This window comes from Grammomys surdaster, unplaced genomic scaffold (genome assembly GCF_004785775.1).
Source record: "Grammomys surdaster isolate TR1022 unplaced genomic scaffold, NIH_TR_1.0 99, whole genome shotgun sequence".
Classification (NCBI taxonomy): domain Eukaryota; kingdom Metazoa; phylum Chordata; class Mammalia; order Rodentia; family Muridae; genus Grammomys; species Grammomys surdaster.
In genome coordinates this window covers 14,347,838-14,372,511 of record NW_021604578.1, presented here as the reverse complement: position 1 = coordinate 14,372,511, position 24,674 = coordinate 14,347,838, and the positions used below count along the sequence as shown (strand labels likewise).

Genomic DNA, 24,674 nt, shown 5'->3' with positions numbered 1-24,674 from the left:
CTGCCCCTGACATCTCCTCCCTTCTCTAAGTATAGAAGGGCTGTGGCAATTCTAATCTGTGAAGGCAGGGATAGAGGCCTGACCTCCAGTAATTGAAGAGGACTTTGTAATGGCTCTGGTCCCCCTGTCGTTGTCCAGTGAGGCATGAGGGCCATACCCATCCCATGTCTTTTTCCTGGAGAGGGGATACTTTTCACATCAACCCCTATGCAGTCAGGCTTGTCCCTCAGGGAACCCAGATAGATATTTTTAACTTCTATTTATATTCCCTTGCAGTGCTTAGCCTCGCAGCCTAAGCAAGAATTCAGATCACCAGTCAGAGGGGGTTCTGGATGGCCCCTCTCTGCTTGGTCTAGGGGAGGAAGTCCCCTCTTTTGGGTTGGGTAGAGATGGGTTTTGGGAACACCCTGGATAGAGTAACAACCTCATCTTGAGTCTTGTGGTCCTCCATAGCTAACTTATGATAATGTATCTGAATAGGTTTTGTTACCAAATTATTTATCTGTTGTTTCACAAAGTTAGTCAGCCTATTTAAGGCCCAGGGACCAAAAGAAATAAGCAAAAATGACCCGATTAATGGTCCCAAGATAGGAGGAAGTAGGGTTGACAACCACAGAGAGGTTGAAAGCCAATTCTTGTACCAGCTCTCATCTTTCTCTTTCTCTCTCTGTCTTTTCTCAGGGCCTTCTCTGACCTTTTTCATGCTCTCTTTAACCATCCTTGTCTTGTGTATGTAAAGGCAACATTCTTCTTTAGTTAAAACAATTTTTAATGTTATTAACTTATTTTTAATTAATGTCTATTTATCCTTAGGTAGTACAGTATGGTCATTTGAGGAATTTAATGATAATATCAGGGTAACTGACAACACACATTATTATTTATGTGTTAGAAGTCTTCAAACTCTTCTCTAAATATTTTCAGGGATATAACAAATTGCCATGGACTATAGTTGTCTTACTATGCTGCATAGAATAGAAGAACTAATTCCTCCTATTTAGCCGATTTTGGTATCCAGAAGTTATCTTTTCTCCATTTCCCTTGCTCATTTACTTCCTATCTCATGGTGACCCTTGTTGTTCATTTAGTGTGATCAGCTTTTTCTCTTTGACAGATGAATGAGAACACCTGGCCTTGATTTTTGTCCACCTGGCTTATTTGACCCAGTATATTGTTATATTGTTCCTTCAGTGTTGCCACACAGTTCATTCTTTCCATGGGTAAATTATATTCCATCTTGTTTACATACCACATTAAAAACTCTATTCGTTTATTAGCAGGCGTCTTGATTGCTTTTATATGTTGGAAATAGAGATTAGTACTTCAGTAAGTGTGCATGCAGATGTATCTATGATGCAGATGTTCTTATCATTGTTTTCCTATCACTGTTCTGTTTCTTGTGGTTTGAGGCACTCTCATTTTGTTTTTCATAATGGCTGTACTAATTAACATCTGTAACCGTCATGCCTAAGAGCTCCTGTCTCCACAGCATATATTTCTTACTTTTTACTTTCTTAAAGATATCTACTCCAACTGAGATGGCATTGAATCTCTGTGTAAGGTGAGAGATATCTAGTCTTTTGAAAATAAGGTTATTTAGCCATTTGTTTTATTTTGTTTGAAATGGGTCTTGCTATGTAAGCCAGGCTGACCTTACGCTCATGATCATCCTACCTCACCCTCAGTAGTACTGGGAATACCATGCTACCATGCCCACCTTGTTAGTTTATTATTGGTTTTGGTTTTTGTTTGGTTTGGTTTTTACAACAAGGTCTTGCTTTGTAGCCTACAGGCCTACATCTTATAACTTGAATGTATTCCTTTGTGGATATGTGTGTCTGTTTATGTGAAATGTCTCTTTATAGCTTTTTGTGTACATCTGCACGTATCATTACTAGAATATGGAGTTTCTTGTCAGGAGCATATTGCTAATTTTTTTTAATCCACTCAACTACAGTAAGTCTTTTGATTAGGGATATTAGTTCTTATTCATTCACGTCATTATTGATGAATGAGGACTTGATTCAATCATTTACTTTGTGATCACATGGCATATTCTTATTTCTCTTACTATTTAGTTTTATGGTTTCATAGTTTTGATTCTCTTCCTGGCTTCATGTCTGCATCTTGATTACTGATGAGCTTTATTCTTTCATACATTCCATGATGACAGCTATCATTCTTTTGCCTCCACATTTAGAACATCGTTAAGAATTTAATTACATTAGGGTCAGTTAATACCCTGAATTCTGCATGAATATTCTGTGTGTATATAAAACTGAAGTATTTTCTACAGGTATTGGTTACAGTGTTTTTGTCATATCCATGAGAGCAGACTGCTTGAGAGTGGCGTTTATCTTTTACATTCTTTCGAATTCTTTGCTGCTCTAGTCCTATAGACTACTGAAAAGAAGTATGTTAAATCCATGCTTATTAGATGGCTCTCCTTCCTCTCTAAGCTTTATTGTACATGTACTTGATATATTTCCTTATACACATTTAAGATATTTGTATTAGAATGTCTGAAATTACTCAGATTTAATAATTGCTATTTATGTAACTTGCATAGTGCATTAGCTCTAAATTTGTAATGAGATATAACTTAGACTAATTGGTTGATAAGCTCTTTTATTAAAGGAGTCACCTCTAGTTCTCTCTTTTAAAAAGTTATTTGTTATCAGTGTGTGTGTGTGTGTGTGTGTGTGTGTGTGTGTGTGACTGTATTGTTATGTGCATGTACTGACTCTTCTGTGAAGGTCAGAGGACAACTTTTTGGGAGTCAGTTCTGTTCTTCTACTGGGAACACACTCAGGGATCATCACACTCAGGTTACCAGGAAAGAAACACTCATTGAGCCATCTTTCTGGCCCTTCAGTTCTTTCTTTAATGAATAATTAGGCTTCCTTTTCCATTATCTTGATTGAGTAATAACTAATGAATTGTTATAGGCCAACATGATGTTTGTATAGGTGAATACCATGTGAAATAATTATGTGTACTAACATATCACCAGTTCACATAGTTCTTCCTTTTATGTACAATGAGAATGCCTAAGACCCTGAGCAGATTTTATGCGTATGGAACAAATTCCAAGTATACATACATTACTACTAACTACAACATTCCCAGAATTTCTCTTAAAATTATGTTTTTACCCTTTGACAAAAATCTCCCTATTTCTTCCATCATAGCCAGTCTCTGATAACTACCTTTCTCCCTTCTGTTTTTCCAAGTTTGACCTTTTTAGAGTCTACTTAGAAGACAGCACACAAGATTTGTCTTTCTATAAGTGGCCTATTTTGCTTATCTTAAGGTTTTGTTACGTTCTTCAACTTGTCTCAAAAGTTATGAATTATTTCTTTAGGAAGGCTGAAGTGGGTGTATGCATGTAGTATGTTCATGTCTGAGTACATATTGTGTCAGTTTGTGTATCTCACCATTTCTGTATCTGTTTATCAACACTCAGATTGTCTTTATATTATAGCTTTTGTGAAATAATACGCAGTAAACATGAGAATGTAATAAAAGTTTTGAGATAGTGATTTTATTTTCTTTGGAGATTTACCCAGGAGTCAAATTGTTAGGACATAGTATAGTGCTTCCTTTAATTTTTTAAGAACTTCTATGCTTTCCATTTTGGCCATATCATCTTACATTCCTGCCAATAGTGTATAAGGACTCCCTTTTCTCAAACTTCTTGCTTCCTCTCATAGTGTGGCTTTTAACCAATGGGTTTTCAAGTAGTTGTGAGGTAATGTCAAAATTTCTTTAATGCTTAGTGAGTGGAGGGGAGGGGGAGACATACTTTCCAAGTACCTATGGGCTATATGGAACTCTTCTTGAGGAAAATATCTATTTGATACAATTGGCTATTTCTCAACTGGGTTATTTCTTGTTTTTATTAAATTTTTCTTGTTCTTTATATATTTGGAGTATTGACCCTTACTGCACATATGCTTTACAAATATGTTTTAGCACTCAACAGATTATCTTTTCATTCAGAGAATTACTTTCTGGATTTTTTAAGTGCTTTAATTTTATATAGCCCCAATTGTTTACTTTGAGATCTGTTGTCTATGCTATAGGTGTCATTTCCAAAAATCCACTGCAAAAACCAGTGTCATGAGACATTATCCCTTTTCTCTTCTGGTTGTTTTATAGTTTTGGCTCTCATATGTAAGTCTTTAATTCATTTTGGACAATTTATTATGTGGTGTCTGATAAGACTATGATTTCATTTTTTCCATGGGAACTTCTGGTTTTCTTTACATGACCTATTTAAGATTAGCCTCATATATCCTTGGCAAATTTGTTGAGGATCATTTGCTTTGTATGCATGGGTTTCGATCACTGTCTCTGTTAGGTTTCATTGTTACACTGCCTGTGTTAGAAATCACCACAAGACTCTGATTTCCAGAGCTCTGAAATACAATGTGAAATCAGCAGGTGTGAATCTTCCAGATTTATTTCTTTTTGTATTTTTTAATTTAATTTTTTTTTACTCATTCACTTTATATCCCACTTAACTGCCCCCCTCCCAGTAAACCCTCCCACAATTCTCCCCATATCCCCTTCTCTGAGCAGGCAGGGTCTCCCTCTGTATCTCCCCAACCCTGGCACTTCAAGTCTCTGTGAGTTTAGGTGATTCCTCTCTCACTGGGGACAGACAAGACAGCCCAGCTAGAAGAACATATCCGACAGACAGGCAATGGCTTTTGGGATAGCCCCCATTCCAGGTGTTCAGGACCCACATGATGGTCAAGCATCACATCTGCTACATATGAACAAGGAGGCCTAGGTCCATCCCATGTATGTTCTTTGGTTGGTGGTTCAGACTCTGAGAGCCCCAAGGGTCCAGATTAGATGACTCTGTTGGTCTTCCTGTGGAGTTCCTATCCCCTTTCAGGGGCTGCAGTCCCTCTTCCTATTCTTCTATAAGAGTCCCCAAGCTTCATCTACTGTTTAGCTGTGGGTGTCTGTATCTGTCAGGGTCAGAAGACAACATGGCTTTGTCTACAAACGTAACAGAGTATAATTAATAGTGTTAGGGATTGGTGCTTGCCTATGGGATGGGTCTCAAGTTGGGCAGGTTATTGGTCAGCCATTCCCTCAGTCTCTACCACCTCCTCTGTGCCTATATTACTTTTAGACAGGATAAATTTTACTCAAGATTTCGATAGCTATTCAATGTCTTTTGTGATTCTGTAAGAATTCTGGGAATTTTTTCTGTTTTTTTTTTTCTTTTTCCTATTGTTTCTAACAGGATTTTTGTGCAGAGTTTAGGGTTCTGTAATCAGTTTTGTTTTGTGTTTTTTTTTTTAACTTTTAATTAGGATGCCATTTACTTCTTTGCTGACTTGTACTTCCTGGCTTGTGCTGTCCACTAGCAGGGATGAGAATGGGCAGCTTTCTTTTCTTCTGTAGGTTAGAAGAAAGGCCTTGGACTTTTCTCACTTGTGTAGTATGTTAGCTATGGGTTTATCATAATGGCCTTTACGGTGTTAAAATGCATTTCTTCTGTTCTTAATTTAGAATTTTCCTAATGAAAAGTTGGTTGATTTTTTTGTCATTTTTTTCTGTATCTATTTAGATGGTCACTTATTTTTTTGTCCCTGGCTTTTTAGTAGTGGTATGGTAAATTTATTGATTTGTATTCTTGTATTGATTTGTATTCAAACTTTTATCCCTAGTGTAAGCCCTACTTAATCATAGTGGCCAGAGAAAGATGCTAGATATTATTCTGATCATATGTTTGTTAGTGTTTGTTTGTATCATAATATATATACTTTAAAGACTGTTTTGCATGCGCTTGAGAAGATACTTTTTAATATAGCTAAATGGAGTATACTATGTCTGTTGTGACCATTTTGTCTACAAAAGTTTTTGCTTTACAAGTTTCATGAAATATTTTATTAGTAGTAGAATTGACTAATAAAATGGATTACATGAAATATTATTAATTATATATTTTAATCTAACAATAATCTAAATTTGTTCACATACAAAATTTATACATTTTAATCCTCTTGACTTCTGTTTATAATGCCACATTTTTCAACTTTTTATAGTGTGTGTGTGTGTGTGTAAGTTTTCTTGTTGTAATAAAATACTCAATGAGAGCAACTTAGGGAAAGAGTTTCTTTTGTCTCCCAGGTTGAGGAAAGCATGATGGCAGGACCATGTGGCAGCTAGTCATAGCACATTCTGTCCTCATGAAGTAGAGGAAGTAGAGAGCTGTGTTAGTCACTGTTCTGGTACTGTGAAGAGACACCATAACTAAGTAACTTATAAATGGGAGCATTTTAGTGGGGGGCTTACAGTTTCAGAGGTTTATTCCATTATCATCATAGTGGGAAAGATGGCAGCATTCAAACAGGCAAGCATTGAAACATAGCAACTAAGAGCTACATCTTGATCCACAGGCCGGGAGAAAGAAAGACTGAGCCTGGCATGGGCTTCTGAAACTTCAAAGCCCACCACCCAGTGACACACTTCCTTCAACAAGGCCACACCTTGTAATCCTTCTAATGCTATCAGAATTCCACTCTCTGGTAACTAACCATTCAGAAATATGAGCCTGTGGGGGCCATTCTTACTAAAACCACAACGAGAGAGATGAATGTTGATGCTTAACTTGCTTTTTCCTTTTTCTTTTTTCTGGCACTTCAGCCCATTGGATGGTGCTGCCCATATTCAGACTGGGTCTCCCCTGCTCAGTTAAACTTTTCTAGAAACCCTTTTATAGACAACCCAAGAGGCATACTTCCATGATGATTCTAGTCCAGCAAAGTAAACAGTAGAAATTAACCATCACAATGTCTATTAACAAATAAGATTTATATGTCTTAAAATATTTTTTGCCTACTAGCCATTATTCCAGAGTTATGGTTGGTTACATGCTGCCATAGTAGTATTCCTATTATTCTGAGTTCAATTGTATATTTAACCTTTACTGGTGACTTTTATACTTTGATGCTACTAACTAGCATATATTTATTTCATTTTTGAAGAACTCCCTTGGCTTTTTTTCATGTTTTGTCTTATGGTTATGAAGTCCCTCAGCTATTATTCACTTCATAATGCTTATATTTCTGTAGAGTTCTATCAGATAAAATATAGATGACAGGAATGTTTTCCTTTCAGAAGTTTAAATCTATCACCTTGCTTTCACGTAGCTGTGTGTAGAAATCCGTGAAGAAACCCATGGAGTTTACTTGTACTTTATAATCCTCTCTTCTCTAGCTGTTTTCAGCATTATTTGGTAGTTTTTGTTTGTTTGTTTTTATGGGATTGTTGATTTAATTCAATGCTTCACATATGATAGGCACTCCTGCTACCACTTAGCTACATCCAAAGCCTAAATGTGTGTGTGTGTGTGTGTGTGTGTGTGTGTGTGAAATCTTTAGTTGCAACTTGTTGAAGATCTTTGTTTCATACACCTGAATGCCCATCTCTTTCCCGAGATTTGGGAAGTTTTCGACCATTATTTCTTTAAAGAAATTTCTTCCTCATTATTTTTCTTTTTCAAGAGCTCCACAGTGTAAATGTTTTTGATGGTTTATCATAAATCCTGCAAACTTTCTTTATTCTTATTTCTTCATTTTTCCCAAATGACCTTATTCTGAGTCCACAGAGTCTTCCTTTTACTTCACTGAATCCACTTATTGTTTTCATATACACTTTTCACATTATGGAATATATTCTTCAGCTCCAAGATTTCAATTCTATGTGTATAACCTTACTGAACTCACTTTGTTTATATATTATTTTTCTGATTTCATTAGTTGTTAATCTATTCTCTAGCTTCCTTATGTGTGTATGTGTATGATGTATGTTTTATGTATTTGTGTGTCTCTCTGTGTGTAGGAGATTGATCCCTGGGACTCCAGCTTTTTAAGCTCATATCCTGCCACTCACCTATACTCCTAGCCCAAGTCATTAATTTTTTTAAAAAAAATATTGTCTATTTTGTTTACCTTTATGTATATAAATATTTTTTATTATTATTTAATGTTTTTTTACAGTCCAGTCATTATCCCCCTTCTGGTCCACCCTCTAACAGTTCCTCATCCATTCCTCCTCCTCAGTCTCCAAGAGGATATCCCCACTTCCCTCACCACCACCACCCCCAACCTTCCCACTCCCTGAGGCCTCAAATCTGTTGAGGGTTAGGTATCTCTTCTCTCACTGGGGCCAGACCAGGCAGTCTTCTGCTGCATATGTGTTGGGGACCTCATCTCAGCTGGTGTATGCTACCTGGTTGGTGGCTCAGTGTCTGAGAGATCTCGGGGGTCCAGGTTAGTTGAGGCTGCTGGTCTTCCTATGGGATCACTCCCTCTTCAGCTTCTTCCAGCTTTTTCCTAATTCAACCACAAGGGGGTCTGTCTTCTGTCCATTGGTTGGATTATCTGCATCTGACTCTGTCAGCTGTTTGTTGGGCCTCTAGGAGAGCCACCATGCTAGGCTCCTTCTGTAAGCACACCATAGCATCAGTAATAGTGTCAGGCCTTGGAGGCTCCCCTTGACCTGGATTCCCAATTTGGGCCAGTCACTGGACCTCCTTTCCCTCAGTCTCTTCTCCATTTTTGTCCCTGCAGTTCTTTTAGACAGGGACAATTCTGGGTCAGAGTTTTTGACTGTGGCATGGCAACCCCATCCTTCTACTTGATGCCCTGTCTTTCTACTGGTGGTGGACTCTACAAGTTCCCTCTCCCCACTGTTGGGCATTTTATCTAAAGTCCCTCCCTCTGAGTCCTGAGCTTCTCTCACTTCCCAGTCTCTAGTACATTCTAGAGGGTCCCCTGACCTCTTACTCTCCCCCCCCCCCCAAATTGCCTGTTTCCATTCTTTCTGCTGGCTCTCAGGGCTTAACTCCTGATTCCTGCTCCCAATATCTGATCAGTTTTCCGTTTTCTCCTTCCTGACTCTTCTCCCACCCAGATCCCTCACTACCCCCCCCCCCGCCATAATTGCTTTCTTCTCCCTCACAAATGAGATTGAGGCATCCTCACTTGGGCCCTTCAGCTTGTTAACCTTGAGTTCTGTGGATTGTATCCTATGTGTTCTACACTCTTTTGCTAATATCTACATATTAGTGAGTACATATCATGCAGGTCATTGTGGGTCTAAGTTACCTCACTCAGGATGACATTTTCGAGTTCCAACCATTTGCATGCAAAATTCGTGGTGTCCTCGTTCTTAATAGCAGAATAGTAGCCCATTGTGTAAATGAACCACGTTTTCTATATCCATTCTTTAATTGTAGGACATATGGGTTGTTTCCAGCGTCTGTCTATCACACACAAAAAAAGGCTGCTATGAACATAGTAGAACATGTGTTCCTGTAGCATGGTGGGTCATCTATTGAGTATACCCAAGAATGGTATAGGTGGGTCTTCAGGTATATCTATTTCCAATTTTCTGAGGAACCTCCAGATTGATTTCCAGAATGGTTGTACCAGTTTGCAATCCCACCAGCAATGGAGGAGGAGTGGTCCTCTTTCTCCACATCTTCCCCAGCATGTGATGTCACCTGAGTTTTTGATCTTAGCCATTCTATTTGGTGTAAGGTGGAATCTCATTTTGATTTGTATTTCCCTAATTACTAAGGACTGAACACTTCTTTAACTGCTTCTCAGCCATTTGAGATTCCACTGTTATGAATTCTCTGTTTAACCTGAAAATGGACCCCAGACAGAGTTATTAAATTAACAGGCTGGCAAGCCAAGGAGGGGTAAAATTCTGCACAGAGCCATCCTAAGACAGAAGTGCATTGCTTTTCATAATAATAAGGAAGGCATTCTTGACAGAACAACCTAAGACAGGCTCAGTCTTGTTTATGAATTAAAAAAGGGGGAGAAGTGGAGAGCTTTGGGGGCTGTTTTGCAAGAATCTGACATGGGCAAAGGACAAGAAAATGGACTACTTGGTAGGAATATGACATTGGTCAAGGACAAGGAAGTGGGCTTTAGGCGGGAATCTGACATTAGGCTAGAACAAAGAAGTAATTTTAGACAAGAATCTAAATTTTAGACTAGAACAAGGAAGTACACTTCAGACATGAAAATGACTTTGGGCTAGGACAGGGAAGTAGGCTCAGATATTTTGATCATCCTGATAAGCCCTTAGAAACAGTGATCACGGAAGTGTTCAAAGAACTTTGTTTATTGCCTTGCTTGTTCTTTGACTATTTCTGTTTATTGTCTTGCTTGTTCCTTGACTATTTGCATCTATTGTATTGCTAGTTCCTCAACCTAAAACTGACCTTAATATTTGTATGTAATTAAAGTGGTATAAAAGCAAAAAGGAAGAGGGGTGATGGGATAGAGGTTTTCTAGGGGAGGGGAATGAGGAAAGGGGATGGCATCTGAAATGAAAATAAATAAAATATCCAATTAAAAAATGGAAAAAATTCTCTGTTTAGTTTTATACCCCATTTTTTTGATTGGGTTGTTTGGTTTTTGGAGGTTAGCTTCTTGAGTTCTTTATATATTTTGGGTATTAGCCCTCTATCAGATGCGGGGTTAGTGAAGATTTTTTCCAAATCTGTAAGTTGCTGGTTTGTCCTATTGACTATGTTCTTTGCCTTATAGGAGCTTTTCAGTTTCATGAGGTCCCATTTATCAATTCTTAATCTTAGAGCCTGAGCCATTGCAGTTCTGTTTAGGAAATTTCCCCCACTCCATGCCAATGAGTTCAAGGCTCTTTCCCACTTTCTCTTCTATTAGATTCAGTATATCTGGTTTTATGTTGAAGTCCTTGATCCACTTGGACTTGAGCTTTGTGCAAGGTGACAAATATGGATCTATTTTCATTTTTCTACATATCGACAGCCAGTTAGACTAGCACCATTTGTTGAAGATGCTTTCTTTTGTTCACTGTATAATTTTGGCTTCTTTGTTAAAGATCAAGTGTCTGTGAGTGTGTGGTTTTATTTCTGTGTCTTCAGTTTTATTCCATTGATCAACCTGTCTGTCTCTGTATTAATACCAAGCAGTTTTTATCACTATTGCTCTGTAGTACAGCTTAAGGTCAGGGATGATGATTCCACCAGAAGTTCTTTTATTGTTATGAATTGTTTTCGCTATCCTGGGTCTTTTGTTTTTCCATATGAAACTGAGAATTGCTCTTTCCATGTCTTTGAAGAATTGTATTGGAATTTTGATAGATATTTCGTTGAATCTGTAGATTGCTTTTGGCTGGATGACCATTTTTACTATGTTAATTCTACTGATCCATGAGCAATAGGAGATCTCTCCATTATCTGAAGTCTTCTTCAATTTCTTTCTTGAGAGACTTGAAGTTCTTGTCATAGAGTTCTTTCACTTATTTGGTTAGAGATACTCCAAGATATTTTATTTGTGACTATTATGAAGGGTGTTGTATCCCTAATTTCTTTCTCAGATTGTTAATCATTTGTATAGAAGAAGGCTACTGATTTGTTTGAATTGCTGAAGTTGTTTATCAGCTATAGAAGTTCTCTGATAATATTTTTTGGGGTTGCTTATGTATACTATCATATCATATGCAAATAGAGTTAATAACAAAACTCCTCAAACTATTCCATAAAATAGAAACAGAAGGAATACTACTAATTCATTCTACGAAGTACCAATTACTCTGATACCTAAACCACAAAAGGACCCAACAACAAAAAAAAAAACTTCAGACCAATTTTCTTTATAAATATTGATGCAAAAATACTCAATAAAATTCTTGCAAACCAAATCCAAGAATATATCGAACCATCATTTCTCATGGTCAAGTAGGCTTCATCCCAGGGATACAAGGTTTGTTCAATATCTCGAAAATCAATTAACATAATCTACTATATAAACAAACTGAGTCACATGATCATCTTAGATGCTGAAAAAGCATTTGACAAAATACAACACCCCTTCATGTTAAAAGTATTAGAGAGATCTAGAATTCAAGACCCATAACTAAACTTAATAAAAGCAATATACAGCAAGCCAACAGCCAATATCAAATTGAATGGAGAGATACTTGAAGCAATCCCACTAAAATCAGGGACAAGACAAGGCTGCCCGCTTTCCCTGTATCTATTCAATATAGTACCAAAATTGTAGCTAGAGCAATAAGACAGCATAAGGGGATCAAGGGTTTCAAATTGCCAAGTCATTATTTTTATTTGTTAAATTATTCACAAATCTCCATTTTTGGAGTTGTTTCCTAGAGTATTACTGTGTTCTATTAGTGGTATCATATTTCCTGATTTTTAATTATGCATAAAGCCTTTTGTTGGTATCTTCATAATTAAAGATCTCCCAAAGTCTCTACTGATTGGCTTCTAGACAGCTAAATATGTTCACTAAGCAGCTCAGCTAGGTGCTAACTATAAATGTGTTAGCTGCAAACTCCTTGTTCTCTCTTAGAAAGAAATTATTTATATTGTATACCCTCTTTGGCCCCACTAAACCTGTCCACGTACTGAGAGCCTCCTTTGTATTCTTTGGGGTAGTAGTTTAGCTCAAATTGTGAGCATTCCTTTTTTTTATATAATTTTTTTTATTGGATAATTTATTTACATTTCATATGTTGTCCCCTTACCCTATCCCCCACCCACCCGGGAACCCCCTATCCCCTTACCATTCCTCCTTCTTCTCTGTGGATGTAACCCCTACCTACCCCCCCCCCACTCCCAATTTCCCACCCTCAAAATTCCCACCCCCTGGGGTGCCCAGGCTTCATGAGGTCAAGGATCTCATCTTCCACCTATGCCCAGCAGGGCCCTCCACTCTTACTATTCAGCTGAAGCCCTGGATCCCTCCCTAAGTGCTCCCAGGCTGGTGGTTTAGACCCTGGGAGCTGTGGTTGGTTGGTATTGTTGCTCTCCTCATGGTGCCACAAACTCTTTCAGCTCCTTCAGTCCTCACTCTAACTCCTCCATTGAGAACCCCATGATCAGTTCAATGGCTAGTTGTGAGCATCTGCCTCTGAATATGTCAGACTCTTGAAGACCTCTGAGAAGACATCCATATCAGGCTCTTGTCAGCATGCACTTCCTGACTTCCACATCAGCATCTACCTTTGGTGACTGCACATGGGATGGATACTCAGGTGGAAAGGTCTTCAAATGGCCCCTCCTTCAGTTTCTGTCCCTCACTTTGTCTCCATATTTGCTCCCTTGAGTATTTTGCTGCTCCTTCTAAGAAGAACTGAATCACCCCCACTTGGTCTTCCTTCTTCATGAGCTTCATGTGGCCTGTGAGTTTCATCTTGGGCATTTCAAGGTTCTGGGCTAATATCCGATAATCAGTGAGTGAATACCATGTGTGTTCTTTTGTGATTGGCTTACTTCACTCAGGATGATGATTTCTAGTTCCATCCATTTACCTAGGAACCTCTCGAATTCATTGTTTTTAATAGCTGAGTAATACTCCATTGTGTAAATATACCACATTTTTTTAATCCATTCCTCAGTTGAAGGACATCTGGGTTCTTTCCAGCTCCTGGCTATTATAAATAAGGCTGCTATGAACATAGTTGAGCATATGTCCTTGTTATATGTTCAAGCATCTTCTGGGTATATGCCTAGGAGTGGTATAGCTGGATCCTCAGGTAATGCTATGTCCAATATTCTGAGGAACCGCCAGACTGATTTCCAAAGTGGTTGCACCATCTTGCAGTCCCACCAACAATGGAGAAGTGTTCCTCTTTCTCCACACCCTCGCCAGCATCTACTATCACCTGAGTTTTTAATCTTAGCCATTCTGACTGGTGTAAGATGGAATCTCAGGGTTGTTTTGATTTGCATTTCCCTGATGACTAAGGATGCTGAACATTTTTTTAGGTGCTTCTCGGCCATTCAAGTTTCTTCCATTGAAAATTCTTTGTTAAGCTCTAGACCCCATTTTTAATAGGGTTATTTGGTTGTCTGGAGTCTAATTTCTTGAGTTCTTTGTATATATTGGATATTAGTCCTCTATCAGATGTAGGATTGGTAAAGATCTTTTCCCAATTTGTTGGTTGTCGTTTTGTCCTATTGACAGTGTCCTTTGCCTTACAGGAACTTTGCAATTTTATGAAGTCCCATTTGTCAATTCTTGATCTTAGAGCATATGCCATTGGAGTTCTGTTCAGGAACTTTTCCCCTGTGCCCAAGTATTCGAGGCTCTTCCCCACCTTCTCTTCTATTAGTTTCGGTGTATCTGGTTTTATGTGGAGGTCCTTTATCCACTTAGACTTGAGCTTTGTACAAGGAGATAAGAATGGATCAATTTTCATTCTTCTACATGTTGTACTCCAGTTGAACCAGCACCATTTGTTGAAAATGCTGTCCTTTTTCCACTGGACAGTTTTAGCTCCTTTGTCAAAGATCAAGTGACCATAGGAGTGTGGGTTCATTTCTGGGTCTTCAATTCTATTCCATTGATCTTCCTGCCGGTCTCTGTACCAATACCAAGTAGTTTTTATCACTATTGCTCTGTAATACAGCTTGAGGTCAGGGATGGTGATTCCTCCAGAAGTTTTTTTATTGTTGAGAATAGTTTTCGCTATCCTGGGTTTTTTGTTATTCCATATGAATTTGAGAATTTCCTTTTCTAACTCTGTGAAGAATTGAGTTGGGATTTTAATGGGGATTGCATTGAATCTGTAGATTACTTTTGGCAAGATGGCCATTTTTATTATATTAATCCTGCCAATCCATGAGCATGGGAGATCTTTCCATCTTCTGAGATCTTCTTCGATTTCTTTCTTCAGAGACTTGAGGTTCTTGTCATACAAGTCTTTCACTTGCTTGGTTAGATTCACACCAAGGTATTTTATATTATTTGCAACTATTGTGAAGGGTGTCATTTCCCTAATTTCTTTTTCAGTCTGTTTATCTTTCATGTAGAGGAAGGCTACTGATTTGTTTGAGTTGATTTTATAACCAGCCACTTTGCTGAAGTTGTTTATCAGGTTTAGGAGTTCTCTGGTGGAAGTTTGGGGGTCACTTAAATATACTATCATATCATCTGCAAATAGTGAGATTTTGACTTCTTCCTTTCCTATTTGTATCCCTTTGACTTCTTTTTGTTGTCTAATTGCTCTGGCTAGGACTTCCAGTACTATATTGAATAGGTAGGGGGAGAGTGGGCAGCCTTGTCTAGTCCCTGATCTTAGTGGGATTGCTTCAAGTTTCTCTCCATTTAGCTTGATGTTGGCTACTGGTTTGCTGTAAATTGCTTTTACTATGTTTAGGTATGGGCCTTGAATTCCTGATCTTTCCAAGACTTTTATCATGAAGGGATGTTGAATTTTGTCAAATGCTTTCTCAGCATCTAGTGAGATGATCATGTGGTTTTTTTCTTTGAGTTTGTTTATATAGTGGATTACATTGATGGATTTCCGAATATTGAACCATCCCTGCATTCCTGGGATAAAACCTACTTGATCTTGATGGATGATTGTTTTGATGTGTTCTTGGATTCGGTTTGCTAGAATTTTATTGAGTATTTTTGCATCGATGTTCATAAGGGAGATTGGTCTGAAGTTCTCTTTCTTTGTCGTGTCTTTGTGGGGTTTGGGAATGAGTGTAATTGTAGCTTCATAGAACGAATTGGGTAGTGTTTCTATTTTGTGGAATAGTTTGAAGAGAATTGGTATTAGGTCTTCCTTGAAGGTCTGATAAAATTCAGCACTAAAACCATCTGGTCCTGGGCTTTTTTTAGTGGGGAGACTTTTAATGACTGCTGCTATTTCCCTAGGGGTTATGGGACTATTTAGATGGTTTATCTGCTCCTGGTTTAACTTTGGGACCTGGTATCTGTCTAGGAAATTGTCCATTTCATCCAGGTTTTCCAGTTTTGTTGAGTATAGGCCTTTGTAGTAGGATCTGATGATTTTTTAAACTTCTTCAGTTTCTGTTGTTATGTCTCCTTTTTCAGTTCTGATTTTATTAATTTGGATACTGTCTCTGTGCCCTCTGGTTAATCTGGCTAAAGGTTTATCTATCTTATTGATTTTCTCAAAGAACCAGCTCCTGGTTTTATTGATATTTATTATTGCTCTTTCTGTTTCTATTTGGTTGATTTCAGCCCTGAGTTTGATTATTTCCTGCCTTCTACTCCTCCTGGGTGTATTTGCTTCTTTTTGTTCTAGAGCTTTTAGTTGCGCAGTCAAGTTGTTAGTGTGTGGTGAGCATTCCTTTTATTCAAAGTTGTCTGTGTCTATGGAATTTGCATTTGCTGTTTGTGGAATCACATTTAGACTGCTGGTCTTGGAAAGTTGGGAGAAGGCTTGTTGAATTTTAGGAGTACCCATGGCCACTCTCAAAGGTCTACAGATGAAATATCTGAAGTAAATCATAGATGTAATTTCTAAGAGAATCAACTAAAAACCTTAAAATTGTTGTGTTTCAAAGATATGTATACACTGATTTTTCATTTTGCCTTTAATTCTATGAATTTTTAAATTTCTTTTCTTATTTCCTCAGATAACTCACTGATCACTTCATGTATTCATATGTCATCTGTAATTTTTCTTGATATCTATATTGACTTTCATTCTACTATTATCTGATAAAATGCAAGAAATTATATGGTTTTTGTTTTGCTTTTACTTTATGACTTAAAATGTGATCTGCTTTAGAGAAAATTTTGGGCACACTATTTTGTAGATATGTGACAAGTCTATTTGATAAATATAACTTTCAATTTTCTTTGTTGATCTTTTGGGTTATCTGTTTGATCTATTGATAAGTCGCTCAATTATAACTATAGTTGGACTTAACTATTCCTTTGGCCTAAAGTTTGTGAAATTGGGTGCATTGTAAACATTGGGTACATAAATGTTTAGTGCTTATAGTTTTAGAGTTTTTATAGAAGCTTGATGTTTTGTTTTCCTTAACAAAAATAGATCTTTATCAAGCTTAAGCGTGCTTCCTGAGATGTACACATGATCACTTGTATTTGTGCTTGCACGTGCCTGATTGCTTTAATGTTTGTATCTTTGCCAATGAGATAGATTTCTTTTTATTTTACTTTTTTGTTTTTTGAGACAGGATCTCATTATGTAGCTCTAGCTGTCATAGAACTCACTGTGTAGACCAGGCTGGTCTTGAACTCGGAGATCCCACCTGTCTCTGCCTCCCAAGCACTAAGATTAAGTTATGTACTTTTTTATTGTTTGAGAATTTCACAACACTTATGTATAAAATGCATTTTGATCAAGCCTGCCCCATTTTCCTTCCCCTTCGATTTCCCCATTATCAGCCTCACCACCATTTCCCCCTCCCAACTGCATGTGCTCTTTTCTTGCTCTTTTTTTTTTAACCCACCGAGTCAAAGTAGTGCTGCCTATATGTGCATGAATGCAGAACTCTCCACTGGAGTACCTCTTCCATCAGCCATCAATTTCCAATAGCTCCACAGCTAGGGGAAGAACTTCATGAGCAGCTCCTACTCAAGTTGGCTTGATCTTGAGCAGGTTTTATGCAAACAGTCACAGCTGTTATGTGTATAATGATGCTATCATGTACAGGAAATATTTTTGCTGTAGATATTCAGTAATTTTGGCTCTTAAAATCTTTCTACTCCCTCTTCCAAAATAATTCCCAAGCCTAAGGAGAGGGGGTGTGATATGAATGTGAGTTCTCTACAATACTTTGTTTGTTTTTGGTTGTTGTTTTGTTTTTTTGAGACCCAGACTGGCCTTGAACTCACAGAGATCCATCTGTCTCTGCCTCCTGAGTGCTAGGCTTAAAGGCATGCCCTACCATGCAGGCTTTCTTCACATTCTAATTTTTCACATTTTAACAAATTGTGGGTCTTTCTGCATTTATCACTATCTACTAAAAAAAGAAGCTTTTCTGTTGAGAGACACTAATCTGTAAGTGTAAAGATAAGAACATACCAGGGTAGTTTATAATGGGTCCAGTTAGCTGAATAATATTACTATGTTCTCCCTAGCACCTGTGACCTGGCCAGCCACAGACTTGGGCCCAATTAACAGTTCCAGGCATGGCTCCCATCTTGTGGTGCAGGCTTTAAGCCCAATAAGATCCTTGTTGCTTACTCTCATAATATTCCTATTGCATCAGTGAGCATATCTTGACAGGACAGTCTTTATTGTAGCTTGCAGGATTCATACCTAGAAAAAACTTTTATTTTTATTTTTCTTTCCTGATAGCATACATAGAACTTTTTAAATGAAAAAAGATTAGTACAAATGAAGCCTCTGGGACAATACTAGCTTGATTTCTTCTTGCCCTATGACTCAAGTATATGGTATTTCCAGCAATAGAATCTTGCCATCAAATTCTATAGGGTAATCAAGAGCAGTAGTAATAGCCTATAATGCTTTCTAGAAGCTCTATGAGACCCCAATGAACAACAACTGAAAAATAAGCAACCTATATCTAGCCTAGCACTGAGCTTTTCATTGATAGCCTTTAGTGTATGGAGAAGACATTGTCTTCTCATTCTAGTGTAACTCCTTTAAATTCCTTGTGTATATGGATATGCATGTATTTCAAGAAGCTTTTCAGTAGTAGGCTTCTATATGGCATTTTCAAATGTAGTTAAGGTGAGTCATCCCTCTCCATACTCATTCATTCACCCTGCCCTTCGATCTTCCTTCCCATTTAACAATTCCTGTTCTGCCTACATTCTGTCATTCAAGAGGAGTTTCTTATAGACAGCAAATAATTAGGTCTTATCTTTTTTTTTTTTTACTTTAAATACCATTTATTAGGATTTCTGTTTCTTTTTTTTTTCTTTTTTTTAATGCTTTTTTATAGCATGTTTTACAAGGGGAGGGGGTAAGAAGGGCAAGGTGGTGGAAAAGTACAAAATCTTCTTGGCCTGTGCCTTGAAACATGTCATGGTCTATAAGGTACTCTGCCTTGAATTATGGCCTAAGACAGGGCTCTCACCCTCCTTTCACCCACATCGGAGTCCCTTGACGTTGCCCATCGTCGACAGCCTAAAGCCTTCGACCATCGATGTGACTCGTCTCACATCAGTGTTTTGGGGTTGTGAACTTGTCTAAGACCCCCCATAATTAGACATCCAAATTCAAAATTCACATAGTTGGGATTGATCATAAGATGCCTTCTCTAACTAAACAGAGAAGGGGGAGATGCCAGAAGCCAGGACCCTCGCCCTTACCCTTACCCCCTACCTTTCCCCACCTGCACAATGTCCTCTGAAGCTCGGCAGCTGCAAGATCCTGCTTAGCAACTGCAGATAGACTCAAAGCAGAGTACCATGTCTTCTTAAGAATAGCAGGGAGACCATAACTCAAGCAGTGTACCATATCTTCTTTAGAACAGCAGGTAGGTCTTATCTTTTAATCCAGTATGCTAATCTTCATATTTTAATTGAATAATTAAGATTATTATTCAGAGGGGATTAGCAATTCCTATAATTTTGTTGACTTTTTTCTAGACTGGATTTGATGTTTGTTTGTTTGTTTTTCATTCCCTATTTATACTGGGAGTTTGCTGATTTACTTAGTGTTGCACAGTTGAGTTTTTCCTAGTTCTCTTTTGTTAATCTACTTCTCTCATGAGATTTGTTTTTTACTAGTGATTAGAGAAGTCTTTCTTCCAAACATAATGTTTCTTTGAATATTTTCTACAGTGCTGATTTGGTGATAAATTGCTTAGTTTTTTGCTTATCTTGAAATACATTTATTTCACAGTTGACTTTAAAAGATAACTTGCTAGAATTAATAATTTTGGCTGACAATATCAGAGCTTGAAATTTTCCTGGATTTGAGTGTTTTTGCTGAGATGTTTGATAGTGTGTATTTGGATGCTTTTGCCTTTGCAATTGAGTTGGCATTTTTTTCTTACCATTTTTCATAGTTTATGTAATAGTTTTAGCGTCTTGACTATAATGTGTTATAGAAAGACTCTTCTCTGGTCTCACATATTTAGTGCTCCAAGTGACTCTAGATCTTGAATATTCATTTCTTTCCCCAGATCTGAAAAAATTTTAAATATAATTTTATTGAATAGGTTTTCTGTAACTTAAACTTTTATCTTGGCTCCTCAACCACATATAGTCTTAGGTTTAGTCCCTTAATCATGTGCCACAGTCCTCAGATGCTGTAGATATACATTTCTTTATTTCTTGATCTTGGAGATAGTATATACTATATATACTATATATGCTATATCTACTATAGTATATATAGCATACTATATACTATATACTATAAAATCATGATATATATGAATTGCTATGATTTTTGTTTATTTTTTCTACATCAAACTTAAAAATACATATGTCTGGGCCATCAAGATAACTCAGCCACCAAGCCAAATGACCTGAATTTGATCCCTAGGACCCACATGAAAAAGAGAAATGACACCCATGACTTGTTCTCTGACCTACAAATACACTATGGCATATGCCATATGTGCACACACTCACAAATACATAGTTACTTATTTATAGATTTATATATTGGTATGTATGTCTAAATATATACATATAGATATGAGATACATATTTCCAAGACATTAAAATGGTCATTATTACATGTTTCTCATAAAATATACTATATATTGTTTCAACTACTAAAATCTAATATTATATTTCACATTTGTGTTCTTTTACTAATCTAATAAGAATTACATAAATTTAGTGCCATTGTTAATTTTATCATTGATTTGCTGACCTCATATGAAATTATTTCCCTGACCCTTGGAGTATGATGTTTTTATGACTTGTACAGATTTAGTTTTGTTTCAATAGTGTGTACCCCTGCTTCATTGAGACAGCAGAGTTTTTGTATGGGATTTAGCAGAATCTATAACATCAATTCTTATTTGTTCTAAAAGTTATTTTTCATAAATCCTAGAATGAGATATTTTATTTTCTTAGCTCATTTTTAAAACATTACCCATTTTATACTTTTAAAAATACATTCAGTGACTTCCACTGTAATTCTTTTGACCTAAAATCTATTGTAATATATAGTGGGTATGCGGCTTAAAGCACAAAGCAGCTCAGCAGGTACTGCTTTGTGTTGTGTATGCAATAAAAATAAACACAAAAATTTTAAAAAGGATCGGAGTCTAAAGTGTGCACTCAAGGACAGTGTGTACATGAATTGTAAATTTGATAAGAATAACACTGACTCATTTTTTCTTAGAAGAACCATTCCACTTTTTTCTTTTACGTTTTATTTGTCTAGGTGGGGTCAAACCGTGTGCATTAAATTGCCTGGCTGAAGGCTACAATTTCTACACAGAGCGAGCCCCTGCTGTGATAGATGGGACCCAGTGCAATGCGGACTCACTGGATATATGTATCAATGGAGAATGCAAGGTGGCTCAGACTTTACTTCTCTCTGTTGGGGGGTCTTGTCTTCTCTCAGATAGTAGCATGTGCTGGGTTCTATGTTCAGTTTTTTTAAAGCCACATTTTAGATAAATTGAGTTACAGTAAAGAACAACAATACAACACACACACATATACATGTATGTATACACACGCACACACATGCATACACACACCAAAATGACCCATTCATATTACAAAACCATGCAAAGGTGATTTCTTCTAGAATTTTAATTATATTTATAATGATTTCCAAGGATATACATTTTTTGGTTTTTTATTATACTCCTGTTTATAAACAAAATAATAGAAGAGAGGGGATAAGGATTTGACTCTTCTTCATGTGGCTACCATATGTTCTTATTGGAAGGCTTTATGTATTTCATAGTGTAATTTTTTCTCAAACTGTGAAATAGCTGTGTTCCAACTACTTTATCTCCTTTTAAAGAATTGTGATGGTTTTCATTACACAGTCAGTCTTATTAAAGCATTTACTTTAGCATTAGCCAGAAAGGGTCAGGATCAAATCCATGGATCTTATCGTAATAAGAAAAGCCACAAAACCACTGTTCTCATAACTTGTTTTGCTTGCTTCACTTTGAAGAGAAACACATTACTAAGTGATACAAACTGAGAAAGAAGAGATAAAAGCAGTGTTTTGCTTACCTTCATAACTTACAAATTCCTTTCGATAACTTGCTTCTAGATCTGATGATCCAGTTAATGCGAGTGTGTGGGTGTGTGGTTGTGTGTGTATAAACAGAAAAAAGAGATTTATGTTTATATGTATTTGTATAGTACTTCATCTTCTCAAAGAAATATATTTTATGACAGTGTTTTAGATGACAATATATAATTTTAGGTTTTATTTGGGGAAAATTTTAGATGTATAAATTCAGGCACCAAAATATATCATATACATGTTAAAAATCCATATTTTTGTAATTAAATACAACATTAAAAGGTAAAATCTTAGCTTCTTAAATCAAATGCTTACATCTCCTTTGTTTATGCCAATTTGATTGCCAAACTAGAAACACGTATTTGTTTTGTAAAAAGCTTACTCAGATGTGAACATTATAATTAGCAACTAGCACTAACAATGGGCCATGGTTTAGGATGGGTAGACAGACTCTTACAGTCCTGCAGAGGATGCCTCAGTGGGACCTCTCTGTTCTATCCCTGCAGAGGAGGGGCTCAGTAGGACTCTGTTCTATCCCTGCAGAGGAGGGGCTCAGTAGAATCCCCTCTGTTAGAACCCTGTAGGAGACCATGAGTCTTTTTTTCCTAGTTCTTGAATTACTTGACTAGTGATAAAAGAAAGAGTCTGTTGCTAATAAATTACAATATTCTAAAAGATTAGAATGGGGTATATGTCAGTGAAAGAGAAATATAAGTTAGAAATAGTTATATTTCTAGGAGATCAATTTTTTGTAAGTTTAAGTATTAAAAATGTTAACTAAAGAGAGAATGCCATTAGATGGGAAAATATTTCCTATTTTGATTTCCTTTACTGGAAATACAAGTAAATAACTAAGTTATATGTATTTGATTAGTTATGGTTCCAGGAATTTCCCTTTTGACACACTGAATATTCTCTATTTTCAGCATGTAGGTTGTGATAATATTTTGGGATCTGATGCTAGGGAAGATAGGTGCCGAGTCTGTGGTGGGGATGGAAGCACCTGTGATGCCATTGAAGGGTTCTTCAATGACTCATTGCCCAGAGGAGGTGAGTACAGAAAGAACTCTTCCTCTGGTGGACTGCAGTAGTAAAGACTCTCGCTTTTCCTCTCCTCCCTACTGAATACTTCCTTTAGGTAGGCCAGAAGTATCTTTTCCCCAGACAGTGATCCTTTCAGTCTCTTACATGTTAAATGTAGCTTCACGAGTTATCTTAAAGTTATTTGAATTGCCCTTTTGGGAAGGACAGTTTGTTGAAGATTGAAAATAAGTTTTTGACCATGCTAGGCAAATATTCTCCCATTTGGGGTTTGACACCCCAGCCCTACATTTGTTGATAGAGTCCTACTTAAATGACCCTGTCTGGCTTTAAATTTCTGGGCATGGGTGATTCTGGTCTCTCAGCCTCATTGGGTAGCTATGACTGAAAGTGAGTAATACTACCACTTCCAACTTGCCATGCTTCTTGAAACTATGATAGCCCATAGAGCATTAGTGTGAGGAGAATGTGTTGAGAAAAGAAAGGTGAACCAATATTACACATGCTAAGGCTGTAAAATATATTGAGATGATTTTAGACCAAAAGTAAATTAGGCACAGGCAGGCAGGTCTCTGAGTTCATAGCCAGCCTGGTCTACGAAGTGAGTTCTAGTCCACCCAAGGACTACATACATAGTCATACCCTATTGCAAGCTCCCTCCCACCACTCCCCAATTAAACATTTTTTTCTCTAAAATGTCTTCCTAGACACACTGGAGATTCGTTTTTATTGTGGAACTATGGAGTAAAAAGTCACAGGAGAAATTAAAACACTGAGAGCACTACTGATATTAGATGCTAAGCACCCAGTTTCTAGTTAGCTGCTTATTGCTGGCGCTCTTCTGTATTCCAGGTTATATGGAAGTGGTTCAGATACCGAGAGGCTCTGTTCATATTGAAGTAAGAGAAGTTTCTATGTCAAAAAATTACATTGGTAAGTTATTTTGCTAGATTTTTTTTTAAATTAGTGATGTGAAAGACATAATACTGAAAGAAAGATGTTGCAAGTTGCAGCCATACACATACAAAATATTAAGCAGAAAAATTAGAGGCTTATAGTTTACATTTCATCATGTTAAGTATTTGACTTTTAACTCAATATTATAGAAGTATAGCTTACATATAGTAGAATACATAATAACCATATAGTTTGAATATTATTAATAATTATATAAATGCTACAACTAAAGTAAAAAACACATTGATGATTCTAAACCTTTTCCTTTTGTAGTAAATTGCCTTCAGTTCTCTTTGGAGTTTAATCTGTTAGTCCCAACCTTAGGCTCAGGCAAACACTGATCTGTTATTAATTTATTTTTTATTTTTCATATGTGTGTGATGTATATGTGTATATATGTATGTTATAATAATTAATAATTCTAATTTTATAATATTAATATGATATTTATTCAATGATGATGGATATTTGAAACATATAGCCTTTTACTATTGCGAGTAATGCTTCTTTGTGTATGTGTATTTGTGTGTGTGTCTGTATGTCTGTGTGTCTGTGTCTGTGTGTTTGTATGTCCTGATACATGTGCACATGTGTTAATGTGAAGACCAGAGGTAAACATTGAGTGTCATACTTCATCAGCCTTTCACTTTATCCTTGAGATAGGATCCTTAACTGGGACCTGGGGCTTGCAGGTT

The 24,674-nt window shown here is 36.9% G+C and overlaps 1 protein-coding gene across 1 annotated transcript in view; it reads left to right on the top strand.

Annotated features, from left to right (window-relative positions):
- Nucleotides 1-24,674, top strand: part of Adamts6 (ADAM metallopeptidase with thrombospondin type 1 motif 6) — a 221,770-nt gene that overhangs the window by 137,148 nt on the left and 59,948 nt on the right. The window contains exons 16-18 of the mRNA XM_028783635.1: nucleotides 21,154-21,287; nucleotides 22,908-23,031; nucleotides 23,875-23,955. Coding sequence (XP_028639468.1) covers nucleotides 21,154-21,287; nucleotides 22,908-23,031; nucleotides 23,875-23,955 — 339 coding nt within the window. The remainder of the gene's footprint in view (nucleotides 1-21,153; nucleotides 21,288-22,907; nucleotides 23,032-23,874; nucleotides 23,956-24,674) is intronic.